Raw genomic sequence first — 20,263 nt, 5'->3', positions numbered from 1 at the left:
AGAACAGTCTTGGGAAGGAGCCCGCTTGCTCCAACCGGGGGGAGGAGGGCAGACGGCGCTCCTGGGGGAGAGCTGCTCCGGACAGCAGTCACGGGCCCCGGGTCCAGGGTCCAGCTTGGAGCCCCGCCCCGCCGCCATCTCTCTGCCCAGCCATGAGACCCTCTCTCCTCCAGGTCCGTCTGCCTCCAGCCAGGGAAGCCATGCCCGCCCCGCGGACCGTCTGCTGCCTGCTGCTGCTCAGCGTGCTCTGGCTGGACTTGGCCATGGCGGGCTCCAGCTTTCTGAGCCCCGAACACCAGAAACTGCAGGTGAGGCGTCACCCCAGGAGCCCCGCATCCTGAATGCCCCGAGCTGTGTGAGCTGGGCAGTGGCTCGCCCTCTCTGAGCTTCAGCCTTCTCCCCGAGCCCGAAGGAGGGCTCTGGGTCTGATCGTGGGCCCACACCTCACTCTGCTTCTTGGAGGACGGGGGGCGGCGCAGGGCCTAAGGGGAGTACCTCCTCCTTCGTGCAGAGAAAGGAACTTAAGAAGCCATCGGCCAAACTGAAGCCCCGGGCCCTGGAAGGCCAGCTTGACCCGGAAGTGGGAGGTCAGGCGGAAGGTGCAGAGGACGAGCTGGAAATCCGGGTGGGTCCCTCTGCAGTCGGGGGGCGGGGGGGGGGCGGGCAGGGGAAGGAAGCCACCCGCAGACACCCACTTAGCAGCTACTCAAGGGACATCAAATAGCAGGAAAACAGCAGACTCTGCACCCCTGGCTCTGCAAGGTCTTTGCCATCAACAGGCAAACGTCTAAGGAACTTTGCTGCAACAGGATGAGCCCCAGCAGAGGGGAGAGGGGAGCCAGCAACTGTTCACAGACACTCAGGAAGGAGGAGCTGCTCACAGACTACAGGTGTCTCCCCGCAGAAAACCTTCTGATGGGCTCAGGGCCCTCTCGGACCTGACCTCACCCTATCTCGGCAGGGCGGCACCCTGGAGGGGTGAACCTCACCTGCAGGCTAGGATGGAGCCCAGCCAGCTTGCTTGGGCTCTAAGGAATCCTGCATGGGGCAAGGGCACCATCTAGAGAGAATGGGAAGACCAGGAGAGACAGGGCATGAAGGCGTTTTACGGGCCCCTGCCGTGTGACCTTCCTGCCGGGCGGCCTGGCCACGGTCCCAGGAAAGGACTGACAGGGTTTAGGTGGAGATGGGCATCTCTGTGCAGGGCGACCAGGGTCTCCCGAGGTGCCCGGTCGCCACTGAGCTACTGCCCCCACCTCGGCCTCACTTTCCACGGCTCCGCTCTCCTGCACGCGTGCGTGTTCAGTCACTTCAGTTGTGTCCGACTCCTTGTGACCCCATGGACTGTAGCCCCCCAGCCTCCTCTTTCCCTGGTGATTCTCCAGGCAAGAATCCTGGAGTGGGTTGCCATGCTCTCCTCCAGTGGATCTTCCCCACCCAGGGATCAAACCCGTGTCTCTTACATCGCCTGCACTAGCAGGCAGGTTCTTTACCATTAGCACCACTTGGGAAGCCCTTCTACCCTCCTGCTTGGCATTGAACCTCTACAACCGCCTGTGAGGTCAGTACGGCTGGTCTCCGGGCCCTCGTTTAGAGACGAGGGACAGAGGTTCAGCCAGGGGAACCCGCTGGCCTGGGGGGCCACTGCCTGCAGGCGCCGTGGTGGGACCACGGTCTGGGGGACTCGGGTCCCCAAGCCCTCGATCTCCACTGCCAGTCTGGCAGAGAGAGCAGGTGCCCGGGAAGTCTCCTCTGTCCGCCTCTGCTCCCGTCAGGGGTCAAATCCCCAGCCCCTGAATCTCGCCAGGCGCCTCCTCCGCCACGTGTGAGAACCCACCCGTCATGTTCCCACTTGACGATGGCCCACAGATCCTTAGACTAAAACCAGGGAACTTTCCCAATGAGACTGCCAGGCCCAGCGGGGCAGGGGAAGCCCTGGGACCGCTCAGATGGGGAAGAAATCTTTGCTGAGACTTTCCAGTTTCCATAGAGGCAACAGCAGGCCCTGCCTCAGCCAGAACCAGGAGTCTGTGATGTCCAGAGGTGGGAGGGGGGGTGGCCCACCAGATGTGGGGGAAGCCTAAGACGTGGGCCGCAGAGCGTGGGCTGTGCGCCCCCAACCCTCCAGTCCTGGGGTCTCGCCTCGGGCATCACAGGCCCCTCCACTCCCTCCAAACGTTTTCCTAAAATGGAATCTCAGAGCGGGACGCTTTATAGACCAAGTCCTGTCCCACCCCACCCGTCACCCACGGACCAGTGAGACACTGGGGCCAAGGGGGCCGTTTCCAGTCCCTCGAAGCCGCGCTCTCTCCCATCCGACAGCTATCTCACCTCCCGTCAGGTGCCCCTCGCCCGGTTCCAGGGTGCAGACCAGCCCGGCCTGTCCCCAGCTCAATGTCCACGGAGGCCCAAAGTCTGCTGGCGTCACCTGACCACCCGCATCGGCCACGGGGCTGGAGGGGAAATGAGTATTTACTGAAGGGAGGGAAGGAAGGGGCCTCAGTTCCCCCCAGATCGATTACATCATCTCCATAGCTCCATCTTCACGGTGGAGACAAGAGGGGGAGGTAAATTTTAAAAGCGGAACCCACATTTTATCCATTGTTTTAATAACACCTCGGAGCATCCCTGCTCATCTGTGAAATGGGAGGCAGAGGGAAAGGCGCTCAGCCCAGGCCTGAGCAGTGTTAGGGCTGCACCCGTGCCGGGGGCAGGAGGACCAAGGGCTCCCTTTTGGCCCCAAGATCGTTTTGTGGACTCACCCAGGAGCTCTGTCACCAACACAGCCAGGAACCCAGGCAGGTACTGGATGAGCAGAGGTGAACGTGGTCTCTGCTTCCCCAGAGAGAAACAATGATGTGGCCGCAAACAGAGTTCCTTCCTGGTCGCCCAAAACTTTGGGCTTCAACAAGTCATCTCATAGGCTGCCGAGAAACTAGGAGATGTGGGATGATCCCCCTGTAGAAGGGAAGAGACAGAGGCACAGAAAGAACAGACTTGGCTCAGAGCATCATGCTAGGAGGAGGTCAACATCCTATCTGGTCCAACACGGAACAAGGAAGGGCCTGTGCCGTCAGGAGGAAGAGCTCCTGGGAAGGGAGAAGCTGGGGGTGCAGAGCGTCCCCCAGGCCAGTGCTGTGTCCACCAGGGAAGCCCGGATCCCACATCACGCTGCCAGGGCCTGTAACTCCGTCGCTGGCCATTCCGTTTGATGTCTTCCGAAGCTGAAAGGTGGGGGGAAACCTGATCTAGGGGACCCCACAGCTTTTATCAGTAACCTCCTCAGAGCCAGGTAAAGCGGGTACAAGGTGAGCCTCCTAAGGATCGTGGAGTGGTAATACCAGGCCAGGGACAGAGGGTGACCTGGCTAAGCCACCTCTCAGGGGGCCTGTCGGACCCCAGGCCCTTCCCTCTCTCCCTCCAGAGAGCCCAGGGCCTCTTCTGGGGTGGGAGTGCAGGGGCAGGGGTGGGAGGGTGGGGGTGACCTCTAACAATTCCTGGGTGGTCCTCCTCCTAGTTCAACGTCCCCTTTGACATTGGGATCAAGCTCTCAGGGGCTCAGCCCCTCCAGCACGGCCCGACGCTGGGGAAGTTTCTTCAGGACATCCTTTGGGAAGAAGCCGACAGTAAGTCCTTGCCCGGCTCTGCTCAATTCCAAGCTTCACCGGAGTCCCAGGGCGAGCCCACCCAGGGGTAACAAAACAGAGGTTCCATTCCCCACTCTGCCTCCCAAGAGAGCTTCTAATTCCTCTTTCCCAAAGAGTCATCACTCAGTAACCATGGGGATTGGGTCCAGGGCCCCAGCTTTTAGGGGACAGGCCCAAGTCACACGGTCCAAAACTTTTAGGGGCCAGTCCTCTCGCCATTACAACACATCTCCTCCGTCCCCCTGTGGAAGGAGAGCCAAACTGGATGGCAACAGAAGGACAGCGGACACAGTAGAGGGGTTTTTGGTGGTTTTTCTTATTTTGGCTACACTGTAAGGCATGTGGATCTTAAGTTCTCCGACCAGGGATCAAACCCATGCCCCCTGTAGTGGAGGCATGCAGTCTCAACCAGTGGACCACCAGGGAAGTCCCAGACACAGCTCTTTGACTTGACCTCTTGCATTTCAGAAACCCTGGCTGACAAGTGACCAGCCCTGGGACCAACCACCTGTCCGTTCTCCCACCCTCAGAAGCTCTCACCTGGCTTCCAGGACACTTCCGAGACCGCATGCAGCTCTGAGGGGTACTAGCCTAGGAGGTGAATAAATGCTCAAATGGATGCAAAGGTTCAACATGTTTATTTCGCCAAAGACGAAAATTTCACATTTCAATGAAAAACAACCTGCCCCCGCAATTCCTGGTCTATGGTCAACAGAAAGAGAGGAGAAGGACGAGGAAAAATATATAGCAAGGAGGTGTGCATGCTTAGGAAACCAAACCAGATCCACTCCTACAAGCAGATACGGCTACTGGGGGATTGCAGAAGCGGAGGTGGGGGAGACAGGGGAACAGGAAGGGGAAAGGAGGGGAAAGATGGAGGAAAGGAAGACGACAAAGTTCCTTTAAACAGCAGAGCTTCCCAGGTGCAAAGCTGCAATGGGAGCTTCTTATTAATAACCAGCAAGGGCTGTGTGAACAGGGAAACTTCTGGTGACACCATCAGAGCCAAAGTCCTTGAACCGACATTCACGGGTGGGCAAGATGCTGGGAAAGCCTGACTTCGAGGCTGGACGTAAGTGGGGCCCTAACGGTGGCAAGAGCCACTGCCGGCCCTGGCTGCCCTCACCCCGCTCCTCGCCCACTGAAGAGGCCTAACACAGCAGACGCCACCCACCGCCTGTGGCCGAGACTGACCACTGCCTTGGTCCCTTCGTTGATCTGGGACACGAGGTTGATGTCCAAACCCACTTGCATGCCCAGCTCATGGCTGAATGAGCCTTGATCGCTAAGCTCCACCACTGAATTCCAGCGAAGACCCAGTCTTCCCAGAAGGGATGTCACTTAGCACTCACTTGCAGTTTGGTGCGAACATGTGAGCTGACTCGAGCTGGTGGTGACGGGTGGGCGGTCACGGGGGAGGAGCAGCGCCCAGCCACCCATCTGACATGTGCACACCCATCACCAACACGCAGGACGCCCCTCTGTGGAGCCAGGGCAACAGCCACACTCGGGAGAAACCTTGGTCACAGAGAACTCCCTCTGGGAGCTAAGTACCTTCTCCAGTGAAATTCTGGCCACCCGGCAATCAAGCATGCGTGCATGCCAAGTCCCTTCAGTCCTGTCTGACCCACTGCACCCCTATGGACTGTAGCCCACCAGACTCCTCTGTCCAGACTCCAGGCAAGAATACTAAGAGTAGGTTGCCATGCCTGACTCCAAGGGATCTTCCCAACCCAGGGATCGAACCCGCCTCTTACGTCTCCTGCATCGGCAGGTGAGTTCTTTACCACTAGCACCACCAGGGAAGCCCCCAGGCACTCAAGACAAAGCACTAACCACTGATCACACATGGTGGGCATCCAGAACCCCTACCACCATCCCTCAGCAAAGAGCCACTCATGGTCTGAGGAACATCACTGTGGTCAGAAAGCCTCTCAGAAACGCAGTCTGGGGCCCTACCCCTGCTCCAGGACAGATCAGGATCTGCATTCTAACAAGACCCCCAGGCACATATAAAGTGGTTTAGAGGCCACAGGGTCCTATTCAGGTAGCAGAGCCCCGTCCAAGTGTCGACTCCTGTGACAAGAAAATACAGGCCTGGCCAATGGGCCTCAACAAAACCGAGCGCCCAGGAAACAGCTGTCCTGCCTCCTCTTTCACTCGCCTCCCACACCGGCCCTCTAAGCCTCAGCTCTGGTGTCAAGGCCAGGCTTGTCCACTGGGCGGACAACACACACACTCACATCTCCATCTCTCGGGGCACCTCACACTCTTGACGATCTCACCCTCTAGTGACTTAGCTCAACGAGCCCTTGCTTCTGCAAGCATCTGCTTCTAAGTGGCGTTCACGGTTTGAAAGGCTCTGCCCCCACAAGAGGAATCTAAGGTACTGGAAAGCAGGTGAACGACCTGGGTAGGGGGAGGCAGGGAGGAAGGTGAAGCCTCCAGCCCCTCGCTCTGACGCAGAGACCAACATGCGGGCCTGGAGCTGAGTCACATCCCAGCTCTGAAGCTGAGCAGAGGTGCCACCCTAGCCCACCGCCCTCTTCTCAACACCCAGAGGAAGACCCAAGGCCTGAACATGTTCAAAGGGCCCAAGAAACCCTCTCCTGACCTGATGGACAAGCAGCCAGATGGGGCTCAGGGGAGGACGGGTGTCAGGCCCCAGGGAATGCTGGTCACCGGCTGCGCCTCCCCAGAGACAAGGCCTTACTCCTTCCTCAAGGGCCACACCAGCCTTCTCTCCCACTCGCCCAGGTCATTCACGCCACACAGATGATAAGCACCCACTCCGGCCTGGCTCTCTCACTGCCCAGGCAGCGCGGTGGGCTGGAAAGCTACAGGCTTCAGACCCAGATTTGAACATGAACGCCAGCTGCCTGATCCACCCACGACACTGAACTGTGCAGGCTCTTCCCATGTATGACACCCACCTCCTCTGGTCACTGTCAAGAGTGAACCAAGTATCTCCCACTAGGACACCTGAACATTAATTGTCTTAACAGCCACCATTTACTGCATTCTTCCTGGGCACCCCTGGTCGGTCAGATGGTAAAGAATCTGCCTGCAATGCAGGAGACCCAGGTTCGATCCCTGGGTCAGAGAAGATCCCCTGGAGAAGGGAATGGCTACCCACTCCAGTATTCTTGCCTGGAGAATCCCATGGACAGAGGAGCCTGGCGGGCTACAGTCTCTGGTCACAAAGAGTCACAAAGAGTTGGACACAACTTAGACTCAACAAGAGTCAGACACGACTGAGCGAGTAACACTTTTTCACTTTCCTGGGCACCAGGCACTGCTCAAAATACTGCTTACATGAATTTAGTGTAATTTCAGTTAATTTTCACAAAAAAAATCCACTTAAGAGGGAGAAAACTGAAGTCCAGAGGCATTAAGCGACTTCCCAAGGTCACAGAGCAACCAAGTTCTGACTCACCAGAGCTATGGGCTTAGGCCACACTCCCGCACACTCAGCTCAACAATCGGCGACCAACGTCCCTGCCTGGCCTTACCGCCTGAGGTCCCAGGGGTTCCTTTCATTTCTATTTCTCATTTTCCTTCACAATACGTGGGGTCAGCTCGGAGTGGGCTGAGGACAACTTCAAGTCAATAACTGGCAGAAAAACTGATCACAGGGGACACACTTGAGAATACACAGCACTTCTAACCTGGTCCCACGTCAGCCTGCTCACACCCGCTCCTGCACACGTCCCTTCTTGACACCACTGACTCTGGTTCTCTGAAGCTGGTGTACTCATCCCCAGGCTGAGCAAGGTATTTGCCACATGGGAGAAAACACCCTCCTTTAAAAAAAAAAAGACTTTAAAAAAACCAAACTTTTGTGTTTTATAACTAATATGCCAGGTACATTAGCATAATAGCACATGAACTTAACCTCTTACACACTGACAGGAGTGTAAGAAATTCTCTTACAATGGTGTACCGACACAACAGTAGAGACCCAAGCTTAGTTACCTCCCTTTAGTCTGAACCCATGTCCACACAGCGTTGACAGATGAGCGTTCACAGCGAGCAAGGGGACCGCCTGGCCACAGACCAGTGGCTCTTCTGCCGTCTTGGAAACTTCACTCAAGCACCACACACTTCAATGGACATTGGCCCGGATGTTACAGAAATCACTGATGCAAAAATGAAAACGCTTGATATCTTCAGGACATTCCATCCAAATGCAGAAGAATACACCTTCTTCTTAAGTGGAACATGGAACATTCTCCAGGATAGACCACATCTTGGGTCACAAATCAAACCTTAGTAAATTAAAGAAAACTGAAATCATATCAAGCATCTTCTCTGAGCACAATGCTATGAGACTAGATATCAATTACAAGAAAAAAACTGTAAAAAACACAAACACATGGAGATTAAACAACACGTTTCTAAATAACCAACAGGTTACTGAAGAAATCAAAAGGGAAATCAAAAAATTTCTAGAAACAAATGACAGTGAAAACACAACTCAAAACCTATGGAATGCAGCAAAAGCAGTTCTAAGAGGGAAGTTTATAGCAATACAATCCTACCTCAGGCAACAAGAAAAACATCAAGCAGACAAGCTAACTTTACACCTGAAACAACTGGAAAAAGAATAACGAGAAAAAAACAAAACCAAAATTGGTAGAAGGAAAGAAATCATCAAGTTCAGAGCAGAAATAATTGAAAAGGAAATGAAAGAAACAATGATAAAGATTAACAAAGCTAAAAGCTGGTTCTTTGAGAAGATAAACAAAACTGATAAACCTTTAGCCAGACTCATCACAAAAAGAAGAGGGAAGAATCAAATCAGCAAAACTAGAAATGGAAAAGGAGAGGTTACAACAGACAATGCAGAAATACAAAGGATTATAAGAGACTATTATGAACAACTATATGGCAATAACGGAGAAGGCAATGGCACCCCACTCCAGTACTCTTGCCTGGAAAACCCCATGGATGGAGGAGCCTGGTAGGCTGCAGTCCATGGGGTCGCTAGGAGTCGGACATGACTGAGCGACTTCACTTTCACTTTTCACTTTCATGCATTGGAGAAGGAAATGGCAACCCACTCCAGTATTCTTGCCTGGAGAATCTCAGGGACGGCAGAGCCTGATGGGCTTCCATCTGTGGGGTCGCACAGAGTCGGACACGACTGAAGCGACTTAGCGGCAGCAGCATATGGCAATAAAATGGATAACCTGGAGGAAATGGACAGATTCTTAAAAAAGTTCAATCTTCCAAGACTGAACCAAGGAGCAATAGAAATTGTGAACAACCCAATTACAAGCAATGGAATTGAAGCTGTGATCAAAAATCTCCCAAAAAACAAAAGCCCAGGACCAGATGGCTTCACAGGAGAATTCTATCAAACATTTAGAGAAGAGCTAATGACTATCCTTCTAAAACTCTTTTTTTTTTTTTTTTTGTAAAACTCTTTCAAAAAATTGCAGAGGAAGGAACACTTCCTAACTCATTCTACGAGGCCACCATCATCCTGATACCAAAACCAGACAAAGACAACACACAAAAAAGAAAACTACAGGCCAATATCATTGATGAATATAGATGCAAAAATCCTCAACAAAATGTTAGCAAACAGGATTCAGCAACACATCGAAAAGCTCATACACCATGATCAAGTTGGGTTTATTCCAGGGAAGCAAGGACTCTTCAACATACACAGATCAATGTGATACACCATATTAACAAATTGAAACATAAAAACCATATGATAATCTTGATATATGCAGAAAAAGCCTTTGACAATATTTGGCACTCATTTATGATATAAAACTCTTCAAAAAATGGGCATAGAAGGAACCTACCTCAACATAGTAAAGGCCGTATATGATAAGCCTACAGCAAACATTATTCTCCATGGTGAAAAACTGAAAGCATTCCCCCTAAGATCAGGAACAAGACAAGGGTGTCCACTTTCACTACTATTATTCAACATAGTTCTGGAAGTCCAAGCTACAACAATCAGAGAAGAAAAAGAAATAAAAGGAATCCAGATCGGAAAAGAAGAAGTAAAGCTCTCACTGTTTGCTGATGACATGAAACTGTACATAGAAAACCCTAAAGATAGTATCAGAAAATTACTAGAGCTAATCAGTGAATTTAGCAAAGTTGCAGGATACAAAATAAATACACAGAATCACTTGCATTTCTATATACTAACAATGAAAAATGAGAAAGAGAAATTAAGGAGTCAATCCCATTCACCATTTCAACAAAAAAGAATTAAATATCTAGGAATAAACTTACATAAAGAGACAAAAGAACTGTATACAGAAAATTATAAAACACTAATGAAATAAAGATGACATAAACAGATGGAGAGAGATTCCATGTTCCTGGGTAAGAAGAATCAATATTGTGAAAATGACTATACTACCAAATGCAATATACAGATTCAATGCGATCCCTATCAAATTAGCAATGGCATTTTTCACAGAACTAGAACATAAAGTTTCGCAATTCATATAGAAACACAGAAGACCCCGAATAGCCAAAGTAGTCTTGAGAAAGAAGAATGGAGCTGGAGGAATCAACCTTGCTGACTTCAGATTATACTACAAAGCTACAGTCATCAAGACAGTATGGTACTGGCACAAAAACAGAAATATAGATCAATGGAACAAGACAGAAAGCCCAGAAATAAACCCATACACCTATGGGTACCTTATTTTTAACAAAGGAGACAAGAATATACAATATGGCAAAGACAGCCTCTTCAATAAATGGTGCTGGGAAAACTGGACAGCTACATGTAAAAGAATGAACACTTCCTAACGCCATACAGAAAGATAAACTCAAAATGGACTAAACACCTAAATGTAAGATCAGAAACTATAAAACTCTTAGAGGAAAACATAGGCAGAACCCTCGATGACATATGACCCACCTCCTAGAGAAACAGAAATGAAAACAAAAGTAAACAAGTGGGACCTGATTAAACTTAAAAGCTTTTGCACAGCAAAGGAAACTATAAGCAATGTGAAAAGACAACCCCCAGAATGGGAGAAAATAATAGCAAATGAAACAACTGACAAAGGATTAATTTCCAAAATACACAATCTGCTCATACAACTCAATACCAGAAAAACAAACAACCCAATCAAAAAGTGGGAAAAAGACCTAAACAGACATTTCTCCAAAGAAGACATACAGATGGCTAACAAACACATGAAAAGATGCTCAATATTGCTCATTATGAGAAATGCAAATCAAAACTACAATGAGATATCACCTCACACTGGTCCAAATGGCCATCATCAAAAAGTCTACAAACAATAAATGCTGGAGAGAGTGTGGAGAAAAGGGAACCCTCCTGCACTCTTGGTGGGATGTAAATTGATACAGCCACTATGGAAGACGGTATAGATAGTCCTTAAAAAACTAGGAATAAAGCCACCATATGACCCAATGATCCCACTCCTAGGCATATACCCTGAGGAAACCAAAATTGAAAAAGACACATGTATCCCATTGCTCACTGCAACATTATTTACAATAGCTAGAACATGGAAGCAACCTAGATGTCCATCGACAGACGAATGGATAAAGAAGTTGTGGTATATATACACAATGGAATATCACTCGGCCATAAAAAGGAACACATTTGAGTCAGTTCTAATGAGGTGGATGAACCTTGAACCTATTATACAGAGTGAAGTAAGTCAGAAAGAGAAAGATAAATATTGTATTCTAACACATATATATGGAATCTAGAAAAATGGTACCGAAGAATTTATTTACAGGACAACAATAGAGAAACAGACATAGAGAATAGACTTATGGACATGGGGAGAGGGGAGGAGAGGGTGAGATGTATGGAAAGAGTAACATGGAAACTCCCATTACCATATGTAAAATAGATAGCCAATGGGAATTTGCTGTATGGCTCAGGAAACTCAAAGAGGGGCTCTGTATCAACCTAGAGGGGTGGGATGGGGAGGGAGATGGGAGGTTCAAAGGGGAGGGGATATATGTATACCTATGGCTGATCCATGTTGAGGTTTGACAGAAAACAACAAAATTCTGTAAAGCGATTATCCTTCAATTAAAAAATAAATTAATTAAAAACAAAACAAAAATGCTTGCATTACTAAGTGCCTGCAGTAGAGCTTGATTACTGCTGGTCCCAAACTTGACACAGAGAGAAAGGTGTGAAACCTCAGAAAGGCTGAGAGCAGATTTCCAGAGACGAAGAGGCTATCGCTGTGTCAGGTGGATGCAGCTGCCATGTGTGTGGCTGAGACTGAGTGAAGAACGTACTGGAAATACACAAATCAACGACTGTGCGTCCAAGAGGAGGCCTCCACAGATTCCAAATTTGTTCGCTGTTCCTGGAACAGAGCTGCCCTTCTGGCGTGTTCACTTCTGTCTTGAGCACTTGTGTCCAGGGATACCTTAGGACAGCACTGGAAGATGGGAGGAAATTCTGTTTCACGGCTTGCAGTCAGTTTGCCCAGAGGCATCAGAGCTCACAGTCCAAAGCCCACAGAACAACTGAGTCACTGATGACACCCTTGGGCACTCAATTTTCCTTCCTCCTATTGCTGTACTGCTCTGGAACAAAGAAGGGGTCTATTTTTCACGGCCAAGAAGCACAAGTATATCTGGGTGTTCCCAGGCAGTAAATTGAGAGTTAATGCTTAAAGGCAGCAGAACTTTCTTTTTAAAACAAAATTTATTTGGCTGCACTGGGTCTTTGTTGCAATGCATGGTATCTTCATCACGTCAAGCAGGATCTTTTGCGGCACTGCACAGACTCTCCTCAGTCATGGCGAGCATGCTCCAAAGCATGCAGGCTTCAGTAGTTCCAGCACATGGGCTCAGGAGTTGTGGCACATGGGCTTAGTTTCTCTGCAGCACGTGGGACCTTAGATCCCCGACCAAGAATTGAACCCGGGCCTCCTGCAACAGGAACATGGAGTCTTAGCCACTAGACCACTAGGAAAGTCCAGCCACAGAACTTTGAAGAAGGGACCAGGAATGCTTGCTTCCAGTTGAATTTTGCTAAGGCACATACATATTCAAGAATGCCTCCAGACCTTTGGATTCTTGAGCTAGGCAACAACTAAACCGTTGGTGCCACTCTGAGTAAGATACACAAACGTGGAGGCCATGGGAGGCCCATCACTTTATTTTCCAAAAGGGATGGTCAAAGGGGGCGAGGGGGCAGAGACAGAGGCATTCTGGCAGCACGGAGAAAACAATCCAGCCAGCTACACGGAAACTAGATCGGAACCAACGCCAACCGGCTTTCATGCCCACACAGGTCACGTTGCACTCTGTAACAGGAATGAGGAGCCTAAACCTGGAGACGCGAGCACGCGGCCCCGTGTGCTTTACTCTGGCGGGAAGCCTGCAGTGGCGCAGAGACCTCCACTGGAGCATCACTCTTCATCCTGGCATGCAGGCCCGGTTGGTTTTCCCTGGTCGGCTGCAGTCCTGGGGGATCTGCGAGCGGGAGCACCTTCCCTGAGGTCCTCTTGCTCAAGCAGGCTTTCCTCGGTTCCCCCAGTCTGTCAGGAGCTCCCTCGGCCAGGACGTGTCCTTGACGATGGGCGCCCCTTGGCCCCACTGAATCGACAGCAGCGGAACCAGTGAGGCCAGTGGCTGAGGTCCTTCTGCCAGTGCTGACTGGGAGCTGACATGGTAACCCGGAGGATCGGACTGAAGGGTCATCCAGGGAAACGAGGGGCTCCTTCACCGCCTGCGTGGTCTCTGGCAAACGTCCCCAGAGAAGAGTTCCACCAGGGAAGTGTGTTTAGAGTGGAGAAGTCAGGAACCATGCTACGCGCCCCCACACGCTTAGCTGAGAAGGGCTGTGACTTTATGCACAGACCACTCATACCACCCGCTGCAGAGACGCGCGCTGGTGGGTGAGCTCGCCACGTCCTCACGTCCTCCCCCTCTGCTTCGGGGGCCCTGGAGCACCGTGGCCGGGAAGCCAGCGCGCACCCCTTGCCCACCCCCACATACCACCCTCCCAACCCCCAGCCTGAAGGGGGAGCGCCCACCAAGGTCTCAGGAAGCACCCCTGGGAGTCCGGGGGGCTCTCACACCCCCTCGAGAGGGACACGCAGGCCGAGCTCACACGGGCGAGCTCACACGGCCTTCCTCTTGTCAGGCCGCTGGTCGGGGAAGAGATGGGGACAATGGTTAGACTCGAGTTCACTCAAGACACACTGGGGTCGTTGCTCTCACCCTCCGTTTACCTGCTCTCCATTTGAAATGTAGAGCCCAAGCCACTTCTGTCTCGGATTTTAAAACCTACGCAATGTGACCTCCGTCACCTTTTCTGGGAGACGCCTGATGGCACGTCTGGCTTAGAGGCTGTAGAGACGGCAGGTGTCCTCGCAGGGGGTGGCCAGGCTGTGGCTGAGCGACAGGACCTTGACCCTGGCTCTCTCGCGAACTGTGTGCAATGCCAGGCCGGGGTGGGCACACTGGCAGACGCTCCTGGGAACCTGGGAGACACCAAGCCTTCAAGACACCGCTGCACCTTCCGGGCATGACCATCACGTCCCACCCCCTGCCCGGCCCTCCCCCAGCAGGGCCCCCCTGACACTGTGTAGACGCCCCTCTGTCTGCAGTTGTAGAGAGTCCCCAGCACGGGGGTGCCAGTGAGCAGGGTCCCAGGCTTCCCTGGACGACCCTCTACAGGGTGGGTCTCTGCACCACCTGGAACAGAGTGGCTATGCTTCAGCTTCTCAGTCCCCCAGACCGATTCTGAAAAGCAACACAGAGGCGGCGTCGACACAGCCAAGATGTTGGGGCGGGGGAGGCACCTGGAAAGGTGCTGTGGCCCGGGGACCCCCTGCCTCGCGCGGCGACCGCCCGCCTCCCACCCTCTCCCCTTAGAGCCTCAGCTCAGCCTGAAGACGGCCCTACCTGTCGTGGCAGGAAATAGGGGGCGTCGCTTTCCACGACGATCCTCTCCAGCGGGATCTCTCTCACGGCCTGCTGGCTCTCCCAGGCAGAGGAGCAGGTCAGGACGGCCGTGAAGCCCACAGACATGTTGGGAAAGTGCTCCAGCGTGGGCTCGACGACCCGGAAGCTGCCAGTGAAGCAGTGCCTGCGGGAAGGACACTGCCAGGTCGGGGCTCCCTCCTAACCCGCTCTGCAGAGCCCCCGACTTTCTCCAGACGCGGCACCTCTGTTATGGGACTGCCGGTGGGTAAATCCTCGGACACAGAAAGACCGCATCCCAGGGAAGGACTCACAGTCCACGCGGTCAGGGGCAGAGTGGGCAACCCGAGTCTCTGGATCACAGCAGCAGCAGGGAAAGACGACGTCCACGTGGCCAAGCGAACAAGAAGGAAACAGAAAGCGAAACACGGGCGGCTGGCCTTGAGGTGAATCTTATTCTCTGAACTGACACCTGTCCGCACTCTTAGGACAGCAGGCGTCAGCCCCGAAGGGCCGAGGGCCCACGCCTCGTGTCTCTCGGGGAGGCTCAGCTCAGAGGCGACACTCCCCCGGCCCGAGGCCCCTGGAGGCAGGCGTCTAGTGGCCTGACAGCCCCACGCGCTTCAGCCACCTGTCATGACCTGGCCTGGGATCCAGACTCCCTGTTTTCTCAGTGAACCCATTCTCACTTCTCTTGAAAGAGCCAGCCGGGCGTCACTCCTGACCTTACTGTAGCCAGACGCGGCTAAGGGCCCCTCCTCTGGCTCCCAGGGTGCCCGGTGTCCACCTCAGCCCCACGTCCTCGGGACAGGGGCCAGCTGACCGTCTCTCACAGCTCCTCCAGGGCCCCTCCTCCTCAAGCCTGGCCCACGCCTAAAACAGGCACACGATGCGGGGGTCGGTGACTTTACCAAACTAAAGAACCCCTAGGTACCATTTAGAGAAGACGCATCCTGGACTTTAAGGAGGGAAAAGGGGGAAAGATGAGCTTTTTCAATTCAAAGGAGGAGAGAAATTTTCTTTTCAGGTGCCCTGAAGGCAGGCTCTCCCAAGATCAACAGTTCGCATCTCTGGGAACCGAGCCCCCATTTCAGCCTGCATCACGGCATGGCTCCAGTCCACGGGATCACAAAGAGTCAGACACAGTTGAGCAACGAACACTTTCCCTTTTTCACACTTTGACGGGATGGGGGTCACAATGATTTAGGGTATCAGCTCAAACCAAATGAAGCTGCCATTTTTTAGATTAAAAAAACAATCAAATACCAGAAATTTCATATGGACCAAGCTGATAGTTATTCTTGGAAAAAGATTCTATATAAAGACGTGACATTATCCATGCTCTCCTCACTTATTCTCTTCTTCCCAGCAACATGCTAGACAGAGCAGCCTGTTCACTTCACTTGCCTGCTGAAGTTCTAGGCTCTCATCTGTGAATCTTGTAGTCTGGAGGCATCCATTTTTTCATGATTTTCAGCAGATCGTCATCCGCGTCTCGGCAGTGGATCACCAACGGCTTCCTTAGAGACATGGCCAGCAGCAGCAGCCTCTCGAAAACCTGGGAGGAGACGGGGACAACGCCTGTGGGTCAGGGTCACTCTGGTTACCCCCAGAGCAGCCAGCGCGGTGGGCAACCCACACTGTGTCCAATTCTTTGTTCTTAAACTTTATAATGCATGAAAATGAAAGTCTCTCAGTCGTGTCTGACTCTTTGTGATCCCATGGCCTATACAGTCCATGGAATTCTCCAGCCCAGAATACTGGAGTGGGTAGGCTTTCCCTTCTCCAGGGGATCTTTTCAGCCCAGGGATGGAACCCAGGTCTCCCACATTGTAGGCAGAATAATAACAGCTAACACTGTGCGCTTCCTAGGTGGTGGTGATGGTGCTTTAGTCGCTAAGTCACGTCCCACTCTTGCAATCCCATGGACTGTAGCCTGCCAGGCTCCTCTGTCCATGGGATGCTCCAGGCAAGAATACTGGAGTGGGTTGCCATTTCCTTCTCCAGGGGATCTTCCCAACCCAGGGATTGAACCCAGGTCTCCTGCATTGCAGGTTGGTTCTTTACCAGCTCAGCCACAAGGGACAGCCCTCCTAGGTGGTGGCAGTATTCAGATGTATTATGATGTGCAATGCTCACGAGCACCTTAGGAGAGCTCCTGCCATTAGCCCATCCTGCAAAGAAACCGAGGCTCCAAATGAGGTTGTCTAACTTGCAGCTGGTGAGCTCCAGCACCACGATTCAAATCTGAACCCAGGCTGTGCTCATAGCAACCACTGGGCAATGTGCATCTGGGGCTCCAGGGCAGGGCAGCGCTCAGAGGCATCACTGCAAGGTAAGTGTCCTCCCCTTCACTGCCCCCTCCTCTAGCCCCACTCCCAAGAGGTAATCCTTCACCTTGCACACCTTTTCCTACACAAAACGCTGCCATACATACACACATCTGCACAGTGCCTGACTCTTGGAAGGTGCTCAAGTGTGTGTGGAAAGAAGAAATACTACAATTGGAAGAAATACTACATATATTTCCTCCAACTTGCTTTCCTAAACAAAATCAGACCTTCTTCTAGGTGGATACCTACAGATATATTTTTAAAAATTCCAGTTACTTTAAAAATCTTCAGTAGTAAAATATACAAGTTGCTAATAATTTTAATGAAAAATAGGGCTAGAATTTATTCTTTCCTTTAACAAGGTCAGTTTAGAAAAAAAAAAGAAAATACTAATTCATTTATAAACAAATTATGTCATCTTCAACTTAACGTATCCATGAATTTTTTTCAATTGTGGAATATAATTTGTGTTTGAATTACTACATCAAATAAAAAGATGCTTTGGGTAATTTGAGTCAGATGGTGTTCACCTGACAATGACATTCAGGTTTCACACTTACACTACCTCTCCTCAAAACAGTGGCAATGAGCCAATACCAACTCTGATGTAACTCACGTTGAATCTGTGATTTTCAACTGAGGGAAAGTGACCCTGGGGAACCAAGAGCATAGACTGCTTGCCAAGGACCGTAAAGACAAGCTAGATCCAGTATCTAGAGCTGGCTGGAACCCTCCCCAACAAATCCACCCTCACTGGGCCCCTCCAGAGGCAGGAGGTAGCAAGGGATTCTAATTCCAACATTTAATTTTTGCTTCTAAAAAATCTTCCCTTAAGTAATCAAACTGGTATAGCCTTGCTGCTGGTGCTGCTGCTGCTAAGTAGCTTCAGTCGTGTCCGACTCTGTGCGACCCCATGGACTGGAGCCCACCAGGCTCCCCCGTCCCTGGGATTCTCCAGGCAAGAACACTGGAGTGGGTTGCCATTTCCTTCTCCAATGCATAAAAGTGAAAGTGAAGTCAGTCAGTTGTATCCAACCCTTAGTGACCCCATGGACTGGAGCCCACCAGGCTCCTCCATCCATGGTATTTTCCAGGCAAGAGTGCTGGAGTGGGTTGCCATTTCCTTTTCTGAGTATAGCCTTGAGGTGGAATAGTACATAGATGTTAAAAAGCCTATTTTTCAAAGCATATTTAATGAAGCAGGAACACTTTCACAGTAGAAAAAGGTTCGCGACCACTACTTTCTCTTTTCCTACTTTTCAGGTGTTCGAAAGACATGCCTCCAATTGTCCCTCACAATTCTCCAAGGCACAGCAACACTAAAAATATGAATTTCAAAACACACCTGAATTTCAAAACGGTTAAGAAGGAAGAATTGTCAGGGGACAGAAACTGTGGCTGGGCCGGAGAATTTGTCCTCCCCGGGAAGCCAGCTGAAAAAGCACAGGAGTAAAGGAAGCTCACTGGGCGGAAAAGGTCTCATGATGGTCATGGTCACCATCTTGGATGGAACAGGAAATGATCTTCTGTACACATCTGTGTACTTCTCAAATATTCTGCAATGGGCACACTAACTTTAAGATCAGAATAAAAATATATTGTTTGATTAATCAACAAAATATGCTGCTTCCCAAGAAGGATCAGAAGGTTTGCCACTGGTATCATTGGCTGCAAGGGTCACTCCAGGCCTGTCCCAATTTCTTACATAATGAAGCTGAGCATGTGAAGCATGTGACCAATGACAACTAGGGGGTCGGGATAAAAGTGACAACATCCTTAGAGATGTCATCTAAATTCTAAATTCATTAGTTCCCAAGGCAGAGAAACCCTGATGTTACAACAACGAAATGATGAACTAACGCTGTAAGCAAGCCCCTCGAGGAAGACATTACCCTGTGCTGAACCGGGACGGGCGTGGAGCACTTCAGGGAGTAACCCAAGCCCATCACCCCGAACACCACGGCTTTGGGGTGCCTGAAGGCCTGCAGCTTTCTTTCTTGTCTCTCATCGTAGCAGTGGGCAAAACGGGGGTGACAGCCAAAGGCCCCCCACACCGGGTCCTCTTTCAGCAGGTCCTCCCAGAGGCCATCAGTCAGTGTGCGAGGATCGCAGAAGTTGGAGACGCAGCCCTGGAACTCCTTCGGGAAGGAGGTGCTGTAGATCCTCCTGAACCGAGCGGAGACCCCCTGGAAGGACAGCCTGGCAAAGAACGCGTCCGGGTGACAGTGGGTGTCGATGAAACCCTCCAGCCTGGGCAGGCAGCTCAATGTGGCGCTGCCACGTGGCCACACGCCCTCCCGGAATGCTCTTTCCTCCTTCGCCTGGTTAGTCTGCAGGAAACAAAAGAGACAGAAGGTTAGTGTCTTTTTGTGTGACGACAGCCTCCTGTGCACGGTCACCTGAAGAACACAAGCCCTGGCAGCTTTTATGGCTGTGATGACGGCTTTGCGTTCATGCCTTAGTCCACTCTGTCACCTGGCTTCCTTATCATTCACAGAAAGCGAGCGAGGTTACAGCTAGGAACAGGGCTAGCGGCTTCAGGGAACCAACTCAGGAGCGTGGTGCCACGTGCCATCCCCGAAAAAGAGTCTACGCCTGCACGCCCTTCCCGAAGAATCCCTCTTGGAAAAACCTGCTCACTAGAACACACAGGCAGGAGGAGCAAGGGGCGGCAGAGGGTGAGATGGGTGGATGGCATCACTGACTCAATGGACACGAGCTTGAGCAAGCTCCGGGAGATGGTGAAGGACAGGGAGGCCTGGCGTGCTGCCGTCCATGGGGTCCCAAAGAGTCGGACACGACTTAGTGACTGAACAACAACAACACACGGTGTTGGGGAGGGGAGGGGAGGGCATTTCAGAGAAAAGCAGCACGCAGCGCCCCTAACAACACGTCTCACACATTCAAAACACACCGCCATGCCCTTGTAGCGGTGTTAAGCTATGCCCACAAATTCTTTGACATCAGTCTCCACTGAAAGATGGGCTTTGTGACCCCTTCCCTTGACCCTGGGCAAACTTATATTGTCACTGACAGTAGTGGGAGCAACACTGCAGCTTCCGGGGCCAGGGCGGAAGGGCCTTGCCGTTGCCCCTGGTTCTCTCCACTAGATCCCCTGAGGGCGGTCGACCACCATGTAGCATCCGAGTGCCCACGACCACATGCTGGAGAGGGCTCACCACTGCCTACCGTGTCCAGAAGTGACTGAGCATTGTGGATGGCCAGTCTTGCCAGGAGCTGAATGCAGCTCAGGTCATGAACTCCTTATTGCAAAATTCAGACTTAAATGGAAGAAAGTAGGGAAAACCACTAGACCATTCAGGTATGACCTAAATCAAATCCCTTATGATTATACAGGGGAAGTGA

The 20,263-nt window shown here is 51.5% G+C and overlaps 1 protein-coding gene and 1 pseudogene across 2 annotated transcripts; one reads left to right on the top strand and one right to left on the bottom strand.

Annotated features, from left to right (window-relative positions):
* Positions 1–200: 200 nt before the first annotated feature.
* On the top strand, positions 201–4,135 carry GHRL (ghrelin and obestatin prepropeptide). The gene is made up of 4 exons (XM_081526075.1): positions 201–308; positions 512–625; positions 3,518–3,626; positions 4,116–4,135. The coding sequence occupies exons 1-4, from the start codon at positions 201–203 to the stop codon at positions 4,133–4,135; spliced, it is 351 nt and encodes a 116-aa protein (XP_081382201.1).
* Positions 4,136–9,261: 5,126 nt separating this feature from the next.
* LOC145521865 (3'-5' RNA nuclease TATDN2-like) lies at positions 9,262–19,817 on the bottom strand (annotated as a pseudogene). The gene is made up of 5 exons (XR_014065750.1): positions 19,812–19,817; positions 18,790–19,227; positions 15,989–16,122; positions 14,547–14,730; positions 9,262–14,122 (listed from the first exon to the last, which is right to left on the bottom strand). The product of XR_014065750.1 is annotated as a 3'-5' RNA nuclease TATDN2-like (transcript).
* Between the last annotated feature and the right edge of the window lie 446 nt (positions 19,818–20,263).

Source organism: Giraffa tippelskirchi, chromosome 9 (genome assembly GCF_054371585.1).
Source record: "Giraffa tippelskirchi isolate mGirTip1 chromosome 9, T2T-mGirTip1v1.2.pri, whole genome shotgun sequence".
In the NCBI taxonomy this organism is placed as follows: Eukaryota; Metazoa; Chordata; class Mammalia; order Artiodactyla; family Giraffidae; genus Giraffa; species Giraffa tippelskirchi.
Note: the sequence above shows the minus strand (reverse complement) of the source record. Positions and strands in the feature narration are given on the sequence as shown.